Raw genomic sequence first — 16,140 nt, 5'->3', positions numbered from 1 at the left:
GGTTCCTAAGGGGCCAGGGGTCTCTAGGCCAGTTCCCAGGACCCCATTTCCAGACACCCTTCTCCCTGAACCTCTCGAGACATCCCTCCTTGAAATCACACTGCAGTCCCAAAGAAAAAAAAGAAGTCCAGTCACTCTGCTTCTTCTGACAGAAGACCTCTTGAGCCCTTCCTGAAAGCTAGGCTCCATGGAGCCAGAGGGCTTTCCTGGTGTACCCTACCCACTCAGATTGAGGGGCTCAAGTTAGGGGCTGGGGCAGGAAGCCTGGCCTGCCTGAGATTTTGAGGCTGTTAGGCTTCTAGACTGCTGAGTCATGGTTGGCAGGCATCTGTCTTCAGGCCTCAGCCTCAGCTCAGGTTCCCCCTCCCTGTCCCCTGATCCTGTCTGCAGGGTAGTGGTCATAGCAGGCTAAGAGACCCACAGCTGGATGCAAGAAAGGCCTGAAAAGGGACCATCCTTTTTTTTTTTTTTTTTTTAAGAGAGAGAGAATTTTTTAATATTTATTTTTTAGTTTTCGTGGACACTTCTTTATTTTTAAAATTTTTATGTGGTGCTGAGAATCGAACCCAGCGCCCCATGCATGCCAGGTGAGTGCGTTACCGCTTGAGCCACATCCCCAGCCCAAGGGACCATCCTTTCTACAAGGCTTCTTTGACATGGGTGCAAATTCTTGCCCACTATGGATCCCTCTAGGCAGGAGCAGTAAAACATGACTAAGTCCCAGTTGTATTCCCACAGGTAAATCACCTTCACACCAGACTAGCCTTCCTTTGGTCTTTGGGTTTCCCCAATTCTGGAATTTTTTCTGGTCCCACAAACCCAATGCTAAAAGAGTATGAGTTTGACCCAGCAGGTCTGACCTCCCACTCACAGGACTCTGGAGACTTCCTAGGGTGCCATTCCTTTTCTGCCTACACCCTTCCAACCCCACCCCGCCTTCTCCAGGCCTTGCAAACTGGTCACATAAAACAGCTTTCCTGGTTCAAAGCTAGAGGGCTATTGGCTGCCCGAGAGCCCACACTTGCTGGTTGAACCCAGTGCTCACAAGTGGGAATCTGAGGAGTCTGGGCTATAGTGAACAGCTGGTGATCACTGATGCTCCAGGAAGCTCTTTCTGCCCTTTCAGTGGTGGGTGGGGGGGTTCACCAACATTTACCCCAAAGTACCTCTCAAACCTATTATTAACCTAGGAACTTCTCTGGTGCTCCTGAATTGAGGGTCTGTCCCTTAACCCATTTAGGGGATGGTCATGGGGGATGGTGTGGGCTGTGCAGTGAACTGCCTCCCTAGACACCCAACACTAGAGTGTGGGGAGAGCACACTAGGAGCCAGCTGTGCTGTGCCCATGGTGCTGCTCATGAGCCTTCTGGTATCCAGCCTGCTTATGTCCTCCTACCCTCTGCCCTGGGCATCCCCTTTGGCCTGGGGACTACATTGCTGAGTCACTGCCAGGCCCAGGCCTGGGAGAGGCATGGGACAGGATCCTAGCCAATCTCTTCACCCAGGTATAGACACCGGGGAAGGACTCTTGGGGTCCCCCATACATTTGGGGTAGTGAAGAGAGGGGGATGGCAATGAGTGGGCCTGGGAGATCCGGAGGGGGTGGCAGAAGACAAGCGAGGGAGCTCAGGGGCCCTGGCAGGGCGGCTCACGCGCAGCGGCCGAGACTGAGGGGGGCGGAGTCAGACGCATAGAGGCTCCACCCCCAGGAGGTCGAGAGGGGCGTGACCGCCCGCGTTTTCTATAAAAGACGCACGCCGACGGCGGCGGTCGCAATCCAGCTGTGTTCCTGCTGTTAGATCTGCGGTAATGGCGTCGCTCACCGTGAAGGCCTACCTTTTGGGCAAGGAAGAAGCAGCGCGCGAGATCCGCCGCTTCAGCTTCTGTTTCAGCCCTGAGCCTGAGGCGGAAGCCGAGGCCGCTGCCGGCCCAGGGCCCTGCGAGCGGCTACTGAGCCGGGTCGCCGCCCTGTTCCCCGCTCTGCGTCCGGGCGGCTTCCAGGCGCACTACCGCGGTGAGCGGGCCAGGGGGCGGTGACGCTGGTGAGGGTCGGGGTGGCTGCCTCCTTCCTTCTCGTGGATGCGTACTGGGCCGTGGCGGAGGACTGCCTTGGCCACTCATTGAGTGGGCGGTGGCCTGCGTGGATCGCCAGTTGGGCCTCGGGTGTCAGTCTGGTAACCAAGGCTTGGTGCCGACCCTTTCTGAGCCTAGGTGCGGTCAGGTTCTCCCGGCGGGGCTTTAAGGCCTGGGGGCGCAAGGTGTCACCCATCCCCCCGCCATGATTTTGCAGATCTTGGCAAGGACGCGCCGGGGCGTCCTCTCTGGCTCCCCGTGGGGACAGGGTGGTCAGGCAGACACTCAGGTTACACTGACGTCTCGCTGCCTAGTCTGGTCCTGCTAACGCCAGGTGGTGGGTTCAGATAATACCCCGGAAGAACCCTGGTAGAGCAGACGTGGAGGAAGGGCTGAGGGTAAACAAGGGTGTGGGTGCGAAGGAGTCAGGGTAGTGCGGCCTGTTCCTGTGGGCTCCTGCTTGGCGGGCACCAGCATGACGATGGGAGAGAGAGATCGGGGACAGATCGTATAACGCCCGTGGCCAGGTTTGATACAGGCTGTGGAGAGAGGGAGGCGATCAAAACGTTCTTGAGACACCCCCCCAAAACTCAAGTTTTTTTGCTGTGCGTGGTCGATGGCTGCGGGGAGGTGGGGTTAGGGAATGTTGTTGTGGCTGGAAGAGGCAGGCCAAGGCCCGCCCCTGGGTGGGGTCAGTGCTGGAACCTCCCTCAGAAGGGCTGTACTTGCCAGGCTCTTTCTGTTCTTGAAAAAAATTTTTTTTCTGTGTGATAATTTATTGAGTTATAACTTACATACCATATAACTCACCCATTTAGAGCATATGGTTCTATGAGGATTTTTTTTTTTTTTTTTTTTTTAGGATTTAGGTTTGTAGAGCCATCATCAAAATCAGTATTAGAAACCTCATCACCTTATAACTCCATATATTTATTTATTTAGTTGTTGATAGACCTTTATTTTATTTATATGCGGCGCTGAGAATCAAACCCAGTGCCTCACACATGCCAGGCACAGGCAAGTGCGCTATCACTGAGCCCTAGCCCCAATAAACTCCATCTTATTCATTTGTCATCCCTCATCATCCCAGCTTTCCCAGCCCCAGGCAACCACTAAATTACGTTATTCATTTCCCTGCTCTGGACATTTTATATAAATGAAGTCTTAAAATGGAGTCTTGCAAAGGTATCTTTCACTTAAGCAAAATGTGTTCACTGAGCCAGGGCTGTGGCCCACTCCTGTAATTCCAGCATCTTGGGAGGCTGAGGCAAGAGGATACTCAAGTTCAAGGCCAGCCTCAGTAACTAGGACCTGACTCATAGAAATGAAAAAAAGGGCTGGGGATTTAGCTCAGGGGTAAAGTGTCCCTGAGTTCAATCCCTAGCACCTCCCACCCCTCCCCTCCAAAACAGTTCCACAGTTATAGGATAATATCCCATTGTGTTGATATGCCACATTTTGTGTATTTGATTTTTAGTTGGTTGGCACTTGGGTTGTTTCCATCTTTTGGGGCTGCCCCTGTTCTCAGGGTAGATAATTGTTGTCTGGGACTTATAGGCCTGGCTCAGCGTACAGATGTAAACCTAGTCTTTTTTGGTGGTTGTGTTTTAGATAGGGTCTTAGTATGTTGCATAGTCTGGTCTTGAACTCCTGGGCTCGAGTAATCCTCCTGCTCCAGCTTCTTTAGTAGCTGGTGTGTATCTCCATGCCCACCCCAGCCTTCAGATATATTGTGTGGTTTGGCCTGCATGATGATGCTTTAAAATCATTTGAGCATCATAAAAGTACTTACCATATAACAATACTTTTTTTTTTTTTTAAAGCTTTGTTCAGGGGGGATGCAGGCAGATGGGGTAATCTCTTTTACTCCTAAAGCCCAAGGCCTTGGAGAAAGGACTTTCAAGAGCAGGGCATGAGGGATCTCCCACAATTGAAGATGGGCCTGGGCCTGGTTAGGTGTGGACTGAAGGGGCATCTTTCTGAAGGATCAGCTGGCCTAGAGGCTGAATGGCAGGCAGATAGCTGTTGCTGCTGTTTCTGTGTACATGTGCTCTGCCTTCTGCATGTAGCTGTGTCCAGGTTCTAGGCTAGAGCATTTAACTGTCTAGGTAGTGGCAGAGAGAATGGGCAATCTTGTCTCTTGCCTTTGCTTCCCCTGGCTCAAAGTTTAGAGTCTCACAAGTGACCCTTCAGCACTGCCATGAGCACATTTCAGTAACTTATGTCCAGTTGAGAAGCCTGGGAGCTCAAGTGTTGGTTTTGTTTTTGTTTTTTGGTGGTGTTGGGGATTGAACCCAGGGCATACTAGGCAAGTGTTTACCATTAAGCCACATCCCCAGCCCTGAGGTGCTGTCTTTTAAACAATCTAGATGAGGATGGAGACTTGGTTGCCTTTTCCAGTGATGAGGAGCTGACAATGGCCATGTCCTACGTGAAGGAAGACATCTTCCGAATCTACATTAAAGGTAAAGGCTGATATGGGGTACTGCCCAATACCAGGTGCTTCCTGCTGAGTAAAAATAGAGCTTGACTTTCTTCCAAACAAGGGGTAGGAAACTGAGGATTGTCTAAGACAGGGACATGTAAATATATCCCTATATCTGACCTGATCTCTTTGAGTCCATGTTCTCCCTAGGGAATGGGGTCTGATGCCATGGGGTTTTGGTCAGGACCAAGGCCAAAGATAAAGGCTTTTCAACTGCTCTTCTGCTGCCTGGGCTATATGTGCCTGGTTAATTGGCTCAGGGCTTGGGGAGCTCCTAGTAGGTTCTTAGGTTGCTCTATTGCTGTCACCTGAAGACCTGAATTCTGAGTAGACTCAGCAGGATTGGAACCTTGCTGACTTTGACAGCCCTATAGTAACAATGGAAGGGGAGGCCTTCAGGGAGGCCTCACTTAACTGCTCTCTCTCTCCTCTCCCTGCAGAGAAGAAGGAGTGCCGGCGAGACCACCGTGCCCCATGTGCTCAGGAGGCACCCCGTAGCATGGTGCACCCCAATGTGATCTGTGATGGTTGTAATGGGCCTGTCGTGGGAACTCGCTATAAGTGCAGTGTGTGCCCAGACTATGACCTATGTGGTGTCTGTGAGGGGAAGGGCATGCACAGGGAGCATAGCAAACTCGTGTTCCCCAGCCCCTTTGGGCATCATTCTGAGGTAAGCAGGCCCTCTGTAGCCCTAGGGTAAGTTCAGGGTGATAGGAGCCTGTGACCCTGGACCCTCACTACAATATCCCTTTGCTTACTCCTCCCCAGGGCTTCTCTCATAGCCGTTGGCTCCGGAAGTTGAAACATGGGCATTTCGGGTGGCCAGGCTGGGAGATGGGTCCACCAGGAAACTGGAGCCCACGTCCTCCTCGAGCGGGAGATACCCGCCCCCACCCCACGGCAGAATCAGGTGAGCCTGGTGTCTGAACTGGCTTTTGAATGGTAGGAGAGTAGCCAGGCAGCCCATGTGCACTGTGGAAGGGCCAGCAGAGCTGCAGGACCCTTAGCCAAGTCTTCCCCTTGTCCTGAATTCCTGCTATGCCCACAGTGGTGGCTCAAATGTCATTTAATCCTAAGAGTCTTGTAGAAATGGAGTATCATTTCCATTTGACAAATGGGAAAACCTAGGTGCCTAAGTGCCCAAGGCCACTAATTTCACCTCCATGTTCCTTCCTGCCTCACCAGGCTGCCCTCCTGAGATGCCCTTGAGGTATAGGTAGGGAGGCCCTCCCAGCCCCCGATCTCTGAGGTGTACTTCTATCTTTTGTGGTAGCTGTCAGGAAAGTCAGTACTGCAAAACAAAACACAATCACAAAGTTAAAAACTTAGAAATAGTTTTGTATTCTAAAATTTGGGATTCTGGTTTCATTCTGATTTTTTAACTATGTCCTTGGATTCATCTCATCCTCTGGGAATGTTTGTTTGATTTTAAGTGGCATATCTAAGACCTGGTCAATATCCTGCAGGGTTATGGAACACCAGGGTCAGAGAGGACAGAGAGGCCCAGGACGTGGCCCATGTAGGCATGAGGAGCACAGAGTGGGAGGAAGAAAAGTGCCAAGTGTGGGCTGCTGGGACAAGTTGTCCAGGATGGAGACTACCTGGGATGATAGGGACCTTGTCATGAAGGTGCTGGGACTGTAAGGGTATCAAAAGTATTGACTAAAGATATTTTTGTTTGTAAAAACAAAAGCTTCTGGTCCATCGGAGGATCCCAGTGTGAATTTCCTCAAGAATGTAGGGGAGAGCGTGGCAGCTGCCCTCAGCCCTCTGGGTAAGTGAGCTTCCTTGTTCCTCTTGAAGATCAGCTGAGTGGTTTGGTGACTCAGTGTGCACGTGGCCTTTGTTCAACTTTCACCAGACATGCTACAGAGGAATGGGCAATCTATTGGCATGGTTTTGTAACCTCACATCAACCTTTGTACCCTGGGTATCTCAAGGTCAAATACCCTGACAAATTCTTTTTTTTTAATTTCTTTTTTTTAGAGAGAGAGAGAGAGAGAGAGAGAGAGAGAGAGAGAGAGAGAGAATTTTTTAATATTTTTTAGTTTTCGGCAGACACAACATCATTGTTTTATATGTGGTGCTGAGAATCGAACCCGGGCCGCACGCATGCCAGGCGAGCGCGCTACCGCTTGAGCCACATCCCCAGCCCCCTGACAAATTCTTGATCTTTCCAAGTGAAGTGGAATTAGTGACTATTTCAATAGGATAATCCTGATATGGAGGTGGGCTGGCTTTCAACTTCTGTCTGTCGGGCCAACAAATATCTGAATTTTCTGTAAGCTGAGTTTTGGCATTTGGATCTGAGGATTTGAGTAGTACTTAGTTGAGATGCTTTTTTTATGTTTGCTTCCTTTTTGTTTGCAAACCCCAACCGTTTCCTGGGTGCTACCTGAGTGCTGGTATGGGGGAAAAGGAGATAACGGAGTTAGGTCCTCTTGTTGACACTAGGTTCTGGTACTTCTGGGCACAGACTAGTAGGTGGGGTAGGTGAATGCAGTGTGCCCTTCCAAGGGTGCTGTGACCTGACCCTAGGCATGGGCTCCCATGGAATATCTCTTGAGTCTTTCGGAAGTATCTGCCACATCCCTTTAGAGCCAGGAGGTAGGTGTTATGGGGCTAAGCTTTGTAACAAAGAGAATTGGCTAAGGCAGGCAACTTCTATTTTCAGATTCTGATGGATCCAGGATTGCAAATGAAGAGAGAACTCATCATTGCACCTGGAGCCTGTCCAAAGTCTGAAAGAATGCTGATTAAGGGGTACCCAGTTCCCACCAGCCACTTCATTCTATGGCTGCTACTGAGATCTCCTCTAACCTAAGGCCATTCTGTTTTTTCTCCAGTTCTAGGGATTGAACCCAGGAGTGTTCTACCACTGAACTACATCTCCAGCTCTTTTTATTTATTATTTTGAGACAATGTCTTGCTAAGTTGACTAAGCTGGCCTCAAACTTGGGATCCTCCTGCCTTACACTCCTGAGTTGCTGGGATTACAGGTGTACACCACCATGCTCAGCTAGAACTTTCTTTTTTGTGATGCTAGGGATGGAACCCAAACACATGCTAGATAAGCACACTATTGCTGAGCTATACCCTCAGCCCTAGAATTGGTATTCTTAAGGCTTCCAAAGGGGAGGACATAGTAGAGCAGTAATCAGGTTGTAATTGGGAGATAAGTGCAGATCCTGTCTGCCACTCACTTAGGCCATTGTCATGGTTTGAAAGATGTTAGTTAAGGTTTGAAGGATGTTCATCCATAAAATGGCTTTTAGGGACTGTGGACAGCTTCTCAGGAAGATAAGTAAATCAGCATTGGTTCTCAAGCCACGGTGAGAATCAAAATCACCAATAGAGGTTTTTTTTGGGATATAAATCTTGGTGGGTAGAAACTATTAAAAGTATTAGTAATATAATCTCAGCTATTTGAGAGAAAGAGGCAGGCAGATCACAGGTTTGAGCCTAGCTTGGGCAACTTCATTAGGCCCCATCTTTAAAATAAAAAGGTCTGGGGATGTAGCCCTGGTGTAGAGCACTTATTTAGCATGTATGAGTGGGGTTTGGTCCTGAGTGCTGCAAGAAATTTTTTAAACCCAGAGCCTTGCAAACACTTTATCACTGAGCATCACCTGAAGCCCTAATAAAATTATTTTGAAAAACAAAGTCCTTAAACAGAATAAAAAGCCATTGAAGGAAGTTACAAAACCAAGTCTAGATTGGAACTATTTGAAATAGTTCCAATCGCCTGGCCCTTACCCTTCTTGTTTAAGTAGGTCTTGGTGGGGTTGGGATCTCTGTATTTTGGAGGCTTCCTGGGTCACTCTGGGACCCACTGAGATCTATCTATGCTGATGGACTCAATTCGATTCCCCACTTAGCACCTTTGGGAGTAATTTTTGAAAGTGCTCAGAGATATTTTGGAAGTAGAATAAAGATCTTTGCAGGTCTTTGAAGTGAATGGAATAGGCTTTTTCCTACCTAGGGAGGAGCCTAGAACTCTACAAACCAAGGACAGTTTCCAGAAAATATGACTGGGTATTTTTAGTCGAGGTGAGCCATTTAAGGAACAGCTTGGACTTGGATATTGAAGTCATGAGTATTTTCCTTTCCTTTGTCTATGAGGAACTAAATGTAGGCCACTCACGTGTTAACCATCTTGAAGGAACAGTTCCCAGAGCAGAGGCCCCCAAAGGGGAAGGAGTTAGCAGTGACCTTCCAGAAGGCAATGTGTGTGTGCAGTGAGTTGGTGACTTCAGGTGAAGAGCAAAGCCTGCCTTTGGCAGGTCCATGAGAGCCAACTGAATGAGAATAGCATTAAGGCCAGTAGTGCTCCTGGCTCAGAAGTCATTGACATCTGGAATACAAAGCAGCAGGGCCCTTTCTCATCATAAATGCACATACAGGTTTTGGGGGCAGCAGGCCACAGACTATGGAACATTCTTTTTTTTGATACCAGGGGATTGAATTCAGGGGCACTCAAGCACTGAGCCACCTCCCCACCCCTATCTTGTATTTTATTTAAGACAGGGTCTCACTGAGTTGCTTAGTGCCTTGCTGTTGCCGAGGCTGGTTTTGAACTCGCGATTCTTCTGTCTCAGCCTCCCAGATTACAGATGTGTGCCACCATGCCCGGCCTTGGAACATTCTTATAATGAATGAAATCTCAGGGTTTCATTATCCAGTTGTGGAACCCCTAATTCTATAATTCCTCTGATCCTTTCATAGGAGATATGCATCCTTCACCCATTTAAAAAAGATGGAAATTATAAGTGTTCTTTGTACTATTCTTTCAACTTTTCTGTTTGTCTGAATCTTTTTTCATAATGAAAAGTTGGAATGAAAAAAAAAAATACTTTTTTTTTTCTTTGTGGTACTGGGGATTGAACCCAGGGCCTTGCATATGCTAGAAAAGTCCTGGACCAGTGAGCTATACACCCCCAGCCCAATCTTTCTGCAAATTCTTCTAAAGTAACAGTAAGGAGAAGTCATGCAAAAAGGTATAAAGCAAGCTGGGCTTGGTGGCACATGCTTGTAATTCTATTGACTCTGGAGGCAAGTCCCACATCAAAACTTACTAGAGCCCTGGGAACAGAAAGGCTTCTAAAACTCCAAAAGCTTGGGAATAGAAAGAGCACAGCATGAAGTCAGTAGAACAACCAGTGAGTTTCAAATGTTGAGCTAAAATGATTTTCAACCTGGAATTCCATACTCATAAAATGATCGGCCAGTGTCATGGCACACTCCTGTAATTCCAGCAATTTGGGAGGCTGAGGCTGAGGTAGGCAAGTTCAAGACCAGACTCAGCTTTAGCAAGACCCTGTCTTAAAATAAAAATATAAGAAGAGCTGAGGATGTAGCTCAGTAGTAAAGTGCCCCTGTGTTCAATTCCCTGGTCCTGCAAAAAAAAAAAAAAAAAGGGAAAAAGAAAGAAAGCAGGGGCATATAGGAAGGAGAGAGAGAAAGGGCACTTCCAGGATGAAGGAGAAAGGAGAAGGTTGTTTTTTTGTAGGAGCTGTGTCCCTTCCCAGAGAGCAGCCTGTCCAGCCTCATAGGCTGCACATTTAGCTTGCATGGTCTGCCTGCCTTCCAGACCTGAATACTAGAGTTTGAATTTGTATCTGTCCTGTCATGAGGCCCCTACACACAGACACAAGGTGTCATGTCTCTAGCACCATGGCTGGGGTCTTCTGACCACATGTAGTATTGGGCCCTCATCCTGTCCTCAGAGTCTGGCCCTGCCTGCTATGCAGCCCTTTGCCCTGCTTGATTAGGAAAAACAAGGTCTTTCTGTGGGATTTCAGGCTTCATTGACCTTGAATGTTAACTGAAGTTAATGTTTTACTAAGTTGGAAGAAGGGAAAGGTCCAGTATAGTGGATGACAGCAGAGTATTTCTAGAGGTTCAAGAGGATTTGGAACCATACTATTGGGAGAAGCAGGTCAGCCCCTGAGATGGGCTTGAGTGCCACAGGCCCAACCCTCATGCAGTGCTGTAGTGTAAGAGTTTCCTAAGGCCACAGTCTCCCAACACACTGAGATCTTTTGTTTTTACTTTTGAGACAGGGTCTCACTAAGTTGTTAGGCTGGCCTTGAACTTGCAATCCTGGCTCAGCTTCCTGAGATGCTGGGATTAAAGGAGTATACCACCAAACCCTGCCCAGCACACTGAGATCTTATCTGCAGGTAAGTCATTGGGATTTCATAGCTTTTGTTTTCTCCTCTGCCTTCAGGTATTGAAGTTGATATTGATGTGGAGCATGGAGGGAAAAGAAGCCGCCTGACACCTGTCTCCCCAGAAAGTTCCAGCATGGAAGACAAGTGTAGTTCTCAGCCAAGCAGCTGCTCTTCTGAACCCAACAAACCAGAGGGGAATGGCGAGGGTATGGCACAATCGCTGGCAGAGCAAATGAAAAAGATAGCCCTGGAGTCGATGGGGCAGCCCGAGGTAGGCCTGCTCCCTTCCTTCCAACTGAAACTGACTGACCTAGTGCCTTCTGCCTCTGTCCTTCAGCCTCATCCACAGCACTTATGCAGCCTGAGGGGCCCCCATCACTGTTCCAGGGTCATGTCTGTGGCATTAATTTACTCTGTGAATCTTCTGCTAGAACTTTGTAAAGAAAAAATACTTGTTCTTTGCGACAGGTCACTGTTGCCTGTAATTCCTTGCCAGCCTGACAGGCAGATAACCAGCCCCACCTCCATCCACATGGTCTCTTCTAGGAATTAGTGGTGTGGTCAGGTTGCCTGTCATATGTCTTTTGTATGCTCATGGTGAGGTACATTCCAGGAACAGATGGAGTCTGATAACTGTTCGGGAGGAGATGAGGACTGGACTCATTTGTCTTCAAAAGAAGTGGACCCATCTACAGGTGAACTGCAGTCTCTACAGATGCCAGAATCAGAAGGGCCAAGCTCTCTGGACCCTTCCCAGGAAGGACCCACAGGGCTGAAGGAAGCTGCTTTGTACCCACATCTTCCACCAGGTAAGTGATTTCAGGTGTTTTTTAAAATATTTTTTAGTAGTAGATGGACACAATATCTTTTATTTTTATGTGGTACTGAGGATTGAACCCAGTGCCTCACACATATTAGGCGAGCACTCTACTACTGAGCCACAACCTCAGCCCCTGATTTCAGGTTTGTTTGAGAGCGTCCTGTCATCTGATTTCAGCAACACAATCAAAAGAATAGGATGGCTTCTACTCTGGTGCTTGTTTATTGACATGAAAGAAAAGTAGGAGTTGGTTTTGTCCTCTCATGTCCATCCTGAGTGAGATAATAAACTAAGCTAATGTTAGTAATTTTTTTTTATTGATTAATTTTAGTAATTTCTAAAACTTAACACCAGACCAAGAGTTAAGACAGATGTGATATGTGTACCATGATACATGCTGATAATCCCAGCTTTTTGGGAGGCTGAGGTAGGAGGATTACAAGTTCAAAGCTAGCCTCAGCAACCTAATGACACTCAGTCTTTTTTATTTTTTAGTTGTGGATGGACACATACTTTAATTTTATTTATTCATTTTTATGTGGTGCTGAGGATTGAACCCAGTGCTTCATACATGCTAGGCAATCACTCTACCACTGAGCTACAACCCCAGCCCATTACAACCAGTCTTAAAATAGAAACACAAAAAGTGCTGGGGTCAAATGTGATAACAGAAGCTGCACTGGGTTTGGCATTGGACTTGGACCATCTGCACTGTTATCTCATGGGGTCACTGCTAAGATCCCTATGGGGATAAGGTAGAGGCCAACATGGGAAGTGCACAGCATAGAAAGCAGGGCATGGTGGGGAATATAGCATTGTAGAGCAAAACCCTGAATTAGAGAAGCACCTGATACCCAGCTATACCTCCTACTTGTCATACTGATGTTGAGTAAATTATCTCTAGGCCATATTCAACTCTTGAGCTCTAATATTATCTTCTCTGCCTTAGAGTACAGGGGTAGCAAACTGACCTATATATGAATTATTTTTGCATTTTTAAATAGTTGGGAAAAAGTTAAAGACATTTGAGATTAAAATTTCAGCGTTGGGGCTCGGGTAGTGGCTCAGTGGTAAAGTGCTCGCCTACCATGTGTGAGGCACTGGGTTTGATCCTCAACACCACATAAAAAAATCATTATAAATAAAGGGTGTGTGTGTGCACGCATGTGCATTAGGGTGTCAGTGTGTTGCCTATGTTGGCCCTGAGCTCCTGGACTCAAGTGATCCTCCTGCTTCAGCCTCCCTAATGGCTGTGACTGTAGGTGTGTGCCACCATGCCTGGCAGTGGTTTTATTGGAACACAAGCATATCCTTTTGTTTATATATCTGGCTATAGTGGCAGAGTTGAGAGGTGGCAAGACTATCTAGCCTGCAAAGCAAGCATAAGTTGGGCATGGTGGTGTGTACCTGTAATCCCAGTGAAGGCTGAGGCAAGAAGATTGCAAGTTTGAAGCCTCACAATTTAGCAAGGCCCTAAGCAACTTAGACCCTGTCTCAAAAAGGGCTGGGGATATAGCTCAGTGGTTAAAAAAAAAAATATCTAGGAGTTCAATCACCAGTGCCCCACCCCCCACCTTTTTAAGGCAAGCCTAAAATGTTTATTATCTAAACATTTTATTCTTCCTTTATAAAGGAAAAGCTTGCTGAACCTGACTCTGAGGGTTCCTGAAAGTAAAGGATCCCATGGAAAGGTTGGCCCTCAGAAGATACTAGGTGCTTGCTGGTGAAGGTCAGAATGCTGCTGTGTCTGGGGTCAGGTGGGGCTCAGTGATGTTCTCTTATGGTTTCTGGATTGTGTTTGGCAGAGGCTGACCCCCGGCTGATTGAGTCGCTTTCTCAGATGCTGTCCATGGGGTTCTCGGATGAAGGCGGCTGGCTCACCAGGCTTCTACAGACCAAAAATTACGACATTGGGGCTGCTCTGGATACTATCCAGTATTCGAAACACCCACCGCCATTGTGACGACATTTGTGTGTCTATCCCATACTCCTTTTTTGTCTCATAGTTGCATTGAGTTAGCATAGAACAGCAGGGCCTCTGTAAGGGCCAGTTTATCAGCATTCTTCTTCCAGAATCCGTGGGTGGGGATGCATGAAGTCATTCAGGGCAGTGGGACAGGTGACATGAAGGGAGAGTTCCAAGTGTTTGAGAAACAGAAGCAGCTTGCCCTCTCCAAGGCCTTGCCTTGGCTGGGGAGGGCAAGGACATGCCTGCATACTCCTTCTCTCCCTGCCAGCATCACACCAGCAGTTCAGAATATGTCTTGCCTAATGGCTTTCTGCTTTTTCTTTTTAAAAAATGATTAATAGTACACTGACATTTATTTTTCAACAAATGAGAAAGTTGTCAGGGAGCGAATAGAGGAGGCTCCTACAGGAGTACCAGGGATGGCAGGTAGCCGGGTTGTGGGTTTCCTGCTTGGTACTAGATGGGCTCAGAAGGGAGGTCTGAGCTGTGGTTTTCATTGAATATGCCTCCTTGTGTCATGACTGCTCTAGTTTTTTCATTTCCAAATGTGTCATCTGCTTTTGAAGTAAGAAAATTCCTTTGTAGCCATCCTGTTATCTGATTTGTAAACAACCTATAATTAAACGGTACAAGCACTTTAATTGACAATGATGTCCTTCCTTATTGGTTGCCGATGAGAGAAATACCTGTTTTACAGTAGTGTTTGTTGTCTACTCTTGGTTGTTCTCAGATTACACTCCTTTAAAAGCACCTCAGGAATTCTGTTTCTGTGGCATAGTAGAGGAAATGGGCACATGTAACACATGACTCTAAATACTACAGTTATGATCATCTCAGTTTACAAATCATCATCAAAGTCTTCCCCTGTTGTAAAGAGACTACATAGTTGCACAGGTGGGGCCCTCTCTACCCCCTGGACCAGAGGAGTCCCTGTGCTCCATGACTGCCGAGGGGAATTCCTGCAAGGCCTAGGTCTGGACATGGGAGTGTGTGTGGCCTGAGGAAACTGGATGGTGGTGGTGGGCCTGCTGGGGTTGCTTTCCCTCGAAGTCTTAGTCCTAGGGGTACCTGGTTCAGCCTGTGTTGGGCTGGCTGACCCAGAGCCACTGTGCAATGGTCTTGGCACTTCTGTGTCCATAAGTGAGCTGTTCCCAGGTGAAAGGAGAAACCGTGCCCATTTAGAAGATGGGGCCTGAACCTGTGGCGCAGGACTTGGTAGTTTCCACCGAGGAAAACTAAGCTCCCTGGTGTTGCGGTGCACAGAGTTCTGGAGGCAGTGGTTGCTGCCTCGCTCCCCGGTCCTGGTCAGGCCAGTATATCCCTGGGTGAGAAATCAGAAATGGCTTCTGTCAGGCTCCACACTGCTACTGCCTCACTTCTGCCTGGGTGCTGACCCTTGTACTTTAAGCTCTCCTACTTACTACTCTGGTGGGCTGGAACATGCCTTGATTTTGACATTTAGCAAAGCAAAGTGAATAAACACCCTCCACCTCACTTCAATCTTCTGCTAAATCACAGGACCATGTTTCCCAGAAAGACATCTTCATGTCATTAGGTGACCCATCCATTGGAGACTTTCAGATCAAGTTAGGGGTTCCTGAAAGGAGATGTGAGCGGGAAGGACTTAGAGACTGTCTAGAGAGGACAGAGACGCCAGCCTGCTTACTCCTGGCCAGATGGAAATATCCAGAGCCATGAAAACAACTATGTAAGTAGTTCTCTGAGAGGTATGAAAGAGGTGCTTGGCCTGGCTTCTCCCACTTCAGGAACCAAAGATGCATTGAAAGTTAGTTTCAATACCTACAAAAGGAGTTTTTTGGGGGCGGAAGGTACCAAATAATTGAACTCAGGGGTATTCAACCACTGAGCCACATCCCAGCCCTATTTTGTATTTTATTTAGAGACAGGGTCTCACTGAGTTGCTTAGTGCCTCTCTTTTGCTGAGGCTGGCTTTGAACGCATGATCTCCTGAGCTGCTGGGATTACAGGTGTGCACCACTGTGCCCAGCTCCTGCAAAGGGATTTGAAAGTAGAGGTGGTGGGTGTCTGTAATGCCACTTCCCAGACAAGGGAAGAAACTGGTCTTGATGCTTAATCATGGCTTTGCTGCTGAACTTGCTGTGACCTCACTGAACCTTTGCAAGCTTTAGTTCCTTGCTTTTAAAATGACAACAGGCTATGGTGAGATTAAAATTTACAGCTCAGGGACTGGCACTAGTTTAGATAATTTACTACTGTTATTCTGTAATCTAGAATATTCAGGGCCACAAACCTACCTGGGGTAACTAATTCATGGCAACAATAAAGTTTGGACTTTTTTTCTTGACTATGAGCCATGTTTTGCACAGTCTGAAGCCAGACATAGCAGATCTTAACTGATGTCATCAGAGCAATAAGCAGTGACTGAGGAGAGTTCCTCTGCCTAATTCCTTGGGCTCCCACCACAGTGCTACACTCTGAAGCGCTGAATGTGCAGAGAGGCCTGCTACGTCCTAAGCATTAGGAAAACATCCTCAGTGAGAAGAGTGCCTGGGAGGAGGGAGTGTGCAGCTGGGGCAGGGCAAATGCACAGGAGTTCCAGGGCAGGTGGACAGAGATCTCCCCTTTGCAGGATGAAGCT

The 16,140-nt window shown here is 47.7% G+C and overlaps 2 protein-coding genes across 5 annotated transcripts in view; one reads left to right on the top strand and one right to left on the bottom strand.

Annotated features, from left to right (window-relative positions):
* The first annotated feature begins 1,785 nt into the window (after positions 1-1,785).
* Positions 1,786-14,161, top strand: Sqstm1 (sequestosome 1). Of its 2 annotated transcripts, none has more exons than XM_076856537.1 (8): positions 1,786-2,014; positions 4,443-4,538; positions 4,999-5,228; positions 5,327-5,468; positions 6,252-6,332; positions 10,788-11,002; positions 11,345-11,540; positions 13,357-14,161. In XM_076856537.1, the coding sequence occupies exons 1-8, from the start codon at positions 1,810-1,812 to the stop codon at positions 13,512-13,514; spliced, it is 1,323 nt and encodes a 440-aa protein (XP_076712652.1). In that variant the 5' UTR covers positions 1,786-1,809; the 3' UTR covers positions 13,515-14,161. The 2 variants fall into 2 exon arrangements, with proteins under 2 accessions (XP_076712652.1, XP_076712653.1); XM_076856538.1 differs by lacking the exon at positions 13,357-14,161 and adding an exon at positions 13,185-13,349.
* The window catches only part of Mrnip (MRN complex interacting protein), a 16,238-nt gene continuing 14,250 nt past the window's right edge, over positions 14,153-16,140 (bottom strand). For 2 of the 3 annotated variants that reach the window (XM_077109459.1, XM_076856540.2), the window contains exon 7: positions 14,153-14,841. In XM_077109459.1, coding sequence (XP_076965574.1) covers positions 14,359-14,841 — 483 coding nt within the window. In that variant the 3' untranslated portion in view covers positions 14,153-14,358. The remainder of the gene's footprint in view (positions 14,842-16,140) is intronic. The other variant, XM_077109460.1, reaches the window with a different exon arrangement.

The sequence above is a fragment of the Callospermophilus lateralis genome, chromosome 5 (genome assembly GCF_048772815.1).
Source record: "Callospermophilus lateralis isolate mCalLat2 chromosome 5, mCalLat2.hap1, whole genome shotgun sequence".
Taxonomy (NCBI): Eukaryota; Metazoa; Chordata; class Mammalia; order Rodentia; family Sciuridae; genus Callospermophilus; species Callospermophilus lateralis.
Note: the sequence above shows the minus strand (reverse complement) of the source record. Positions and strands in the feature narration are given on the sequence as shown.

Bases quoted from the DNA above. Each gene is read 5' to 3' on its own strand.
- Sqstm1 (XM_076856537.1), top strand. From the start codon at position 1,810: ATGGCGTCGCTCACCGTGAAGGCCTACCTTTTGGGCAAGGAAGAAGCA. The intron at 5,229-5,326 runs GTAAGCAGGCCC...ACTCCTCCCCAG, and splicing joins CCTTTGGGCATCATTCTGAG to GGCTTCTCTCATAGCCGTTG. The intron at 5,469-6,251 runs GTGAGCCTGGTG...TAAAAACAAAAG, and splicing joins CCACCCCACGGCAGAATCAG to CTTCTGGTCCATCGGAGGAT.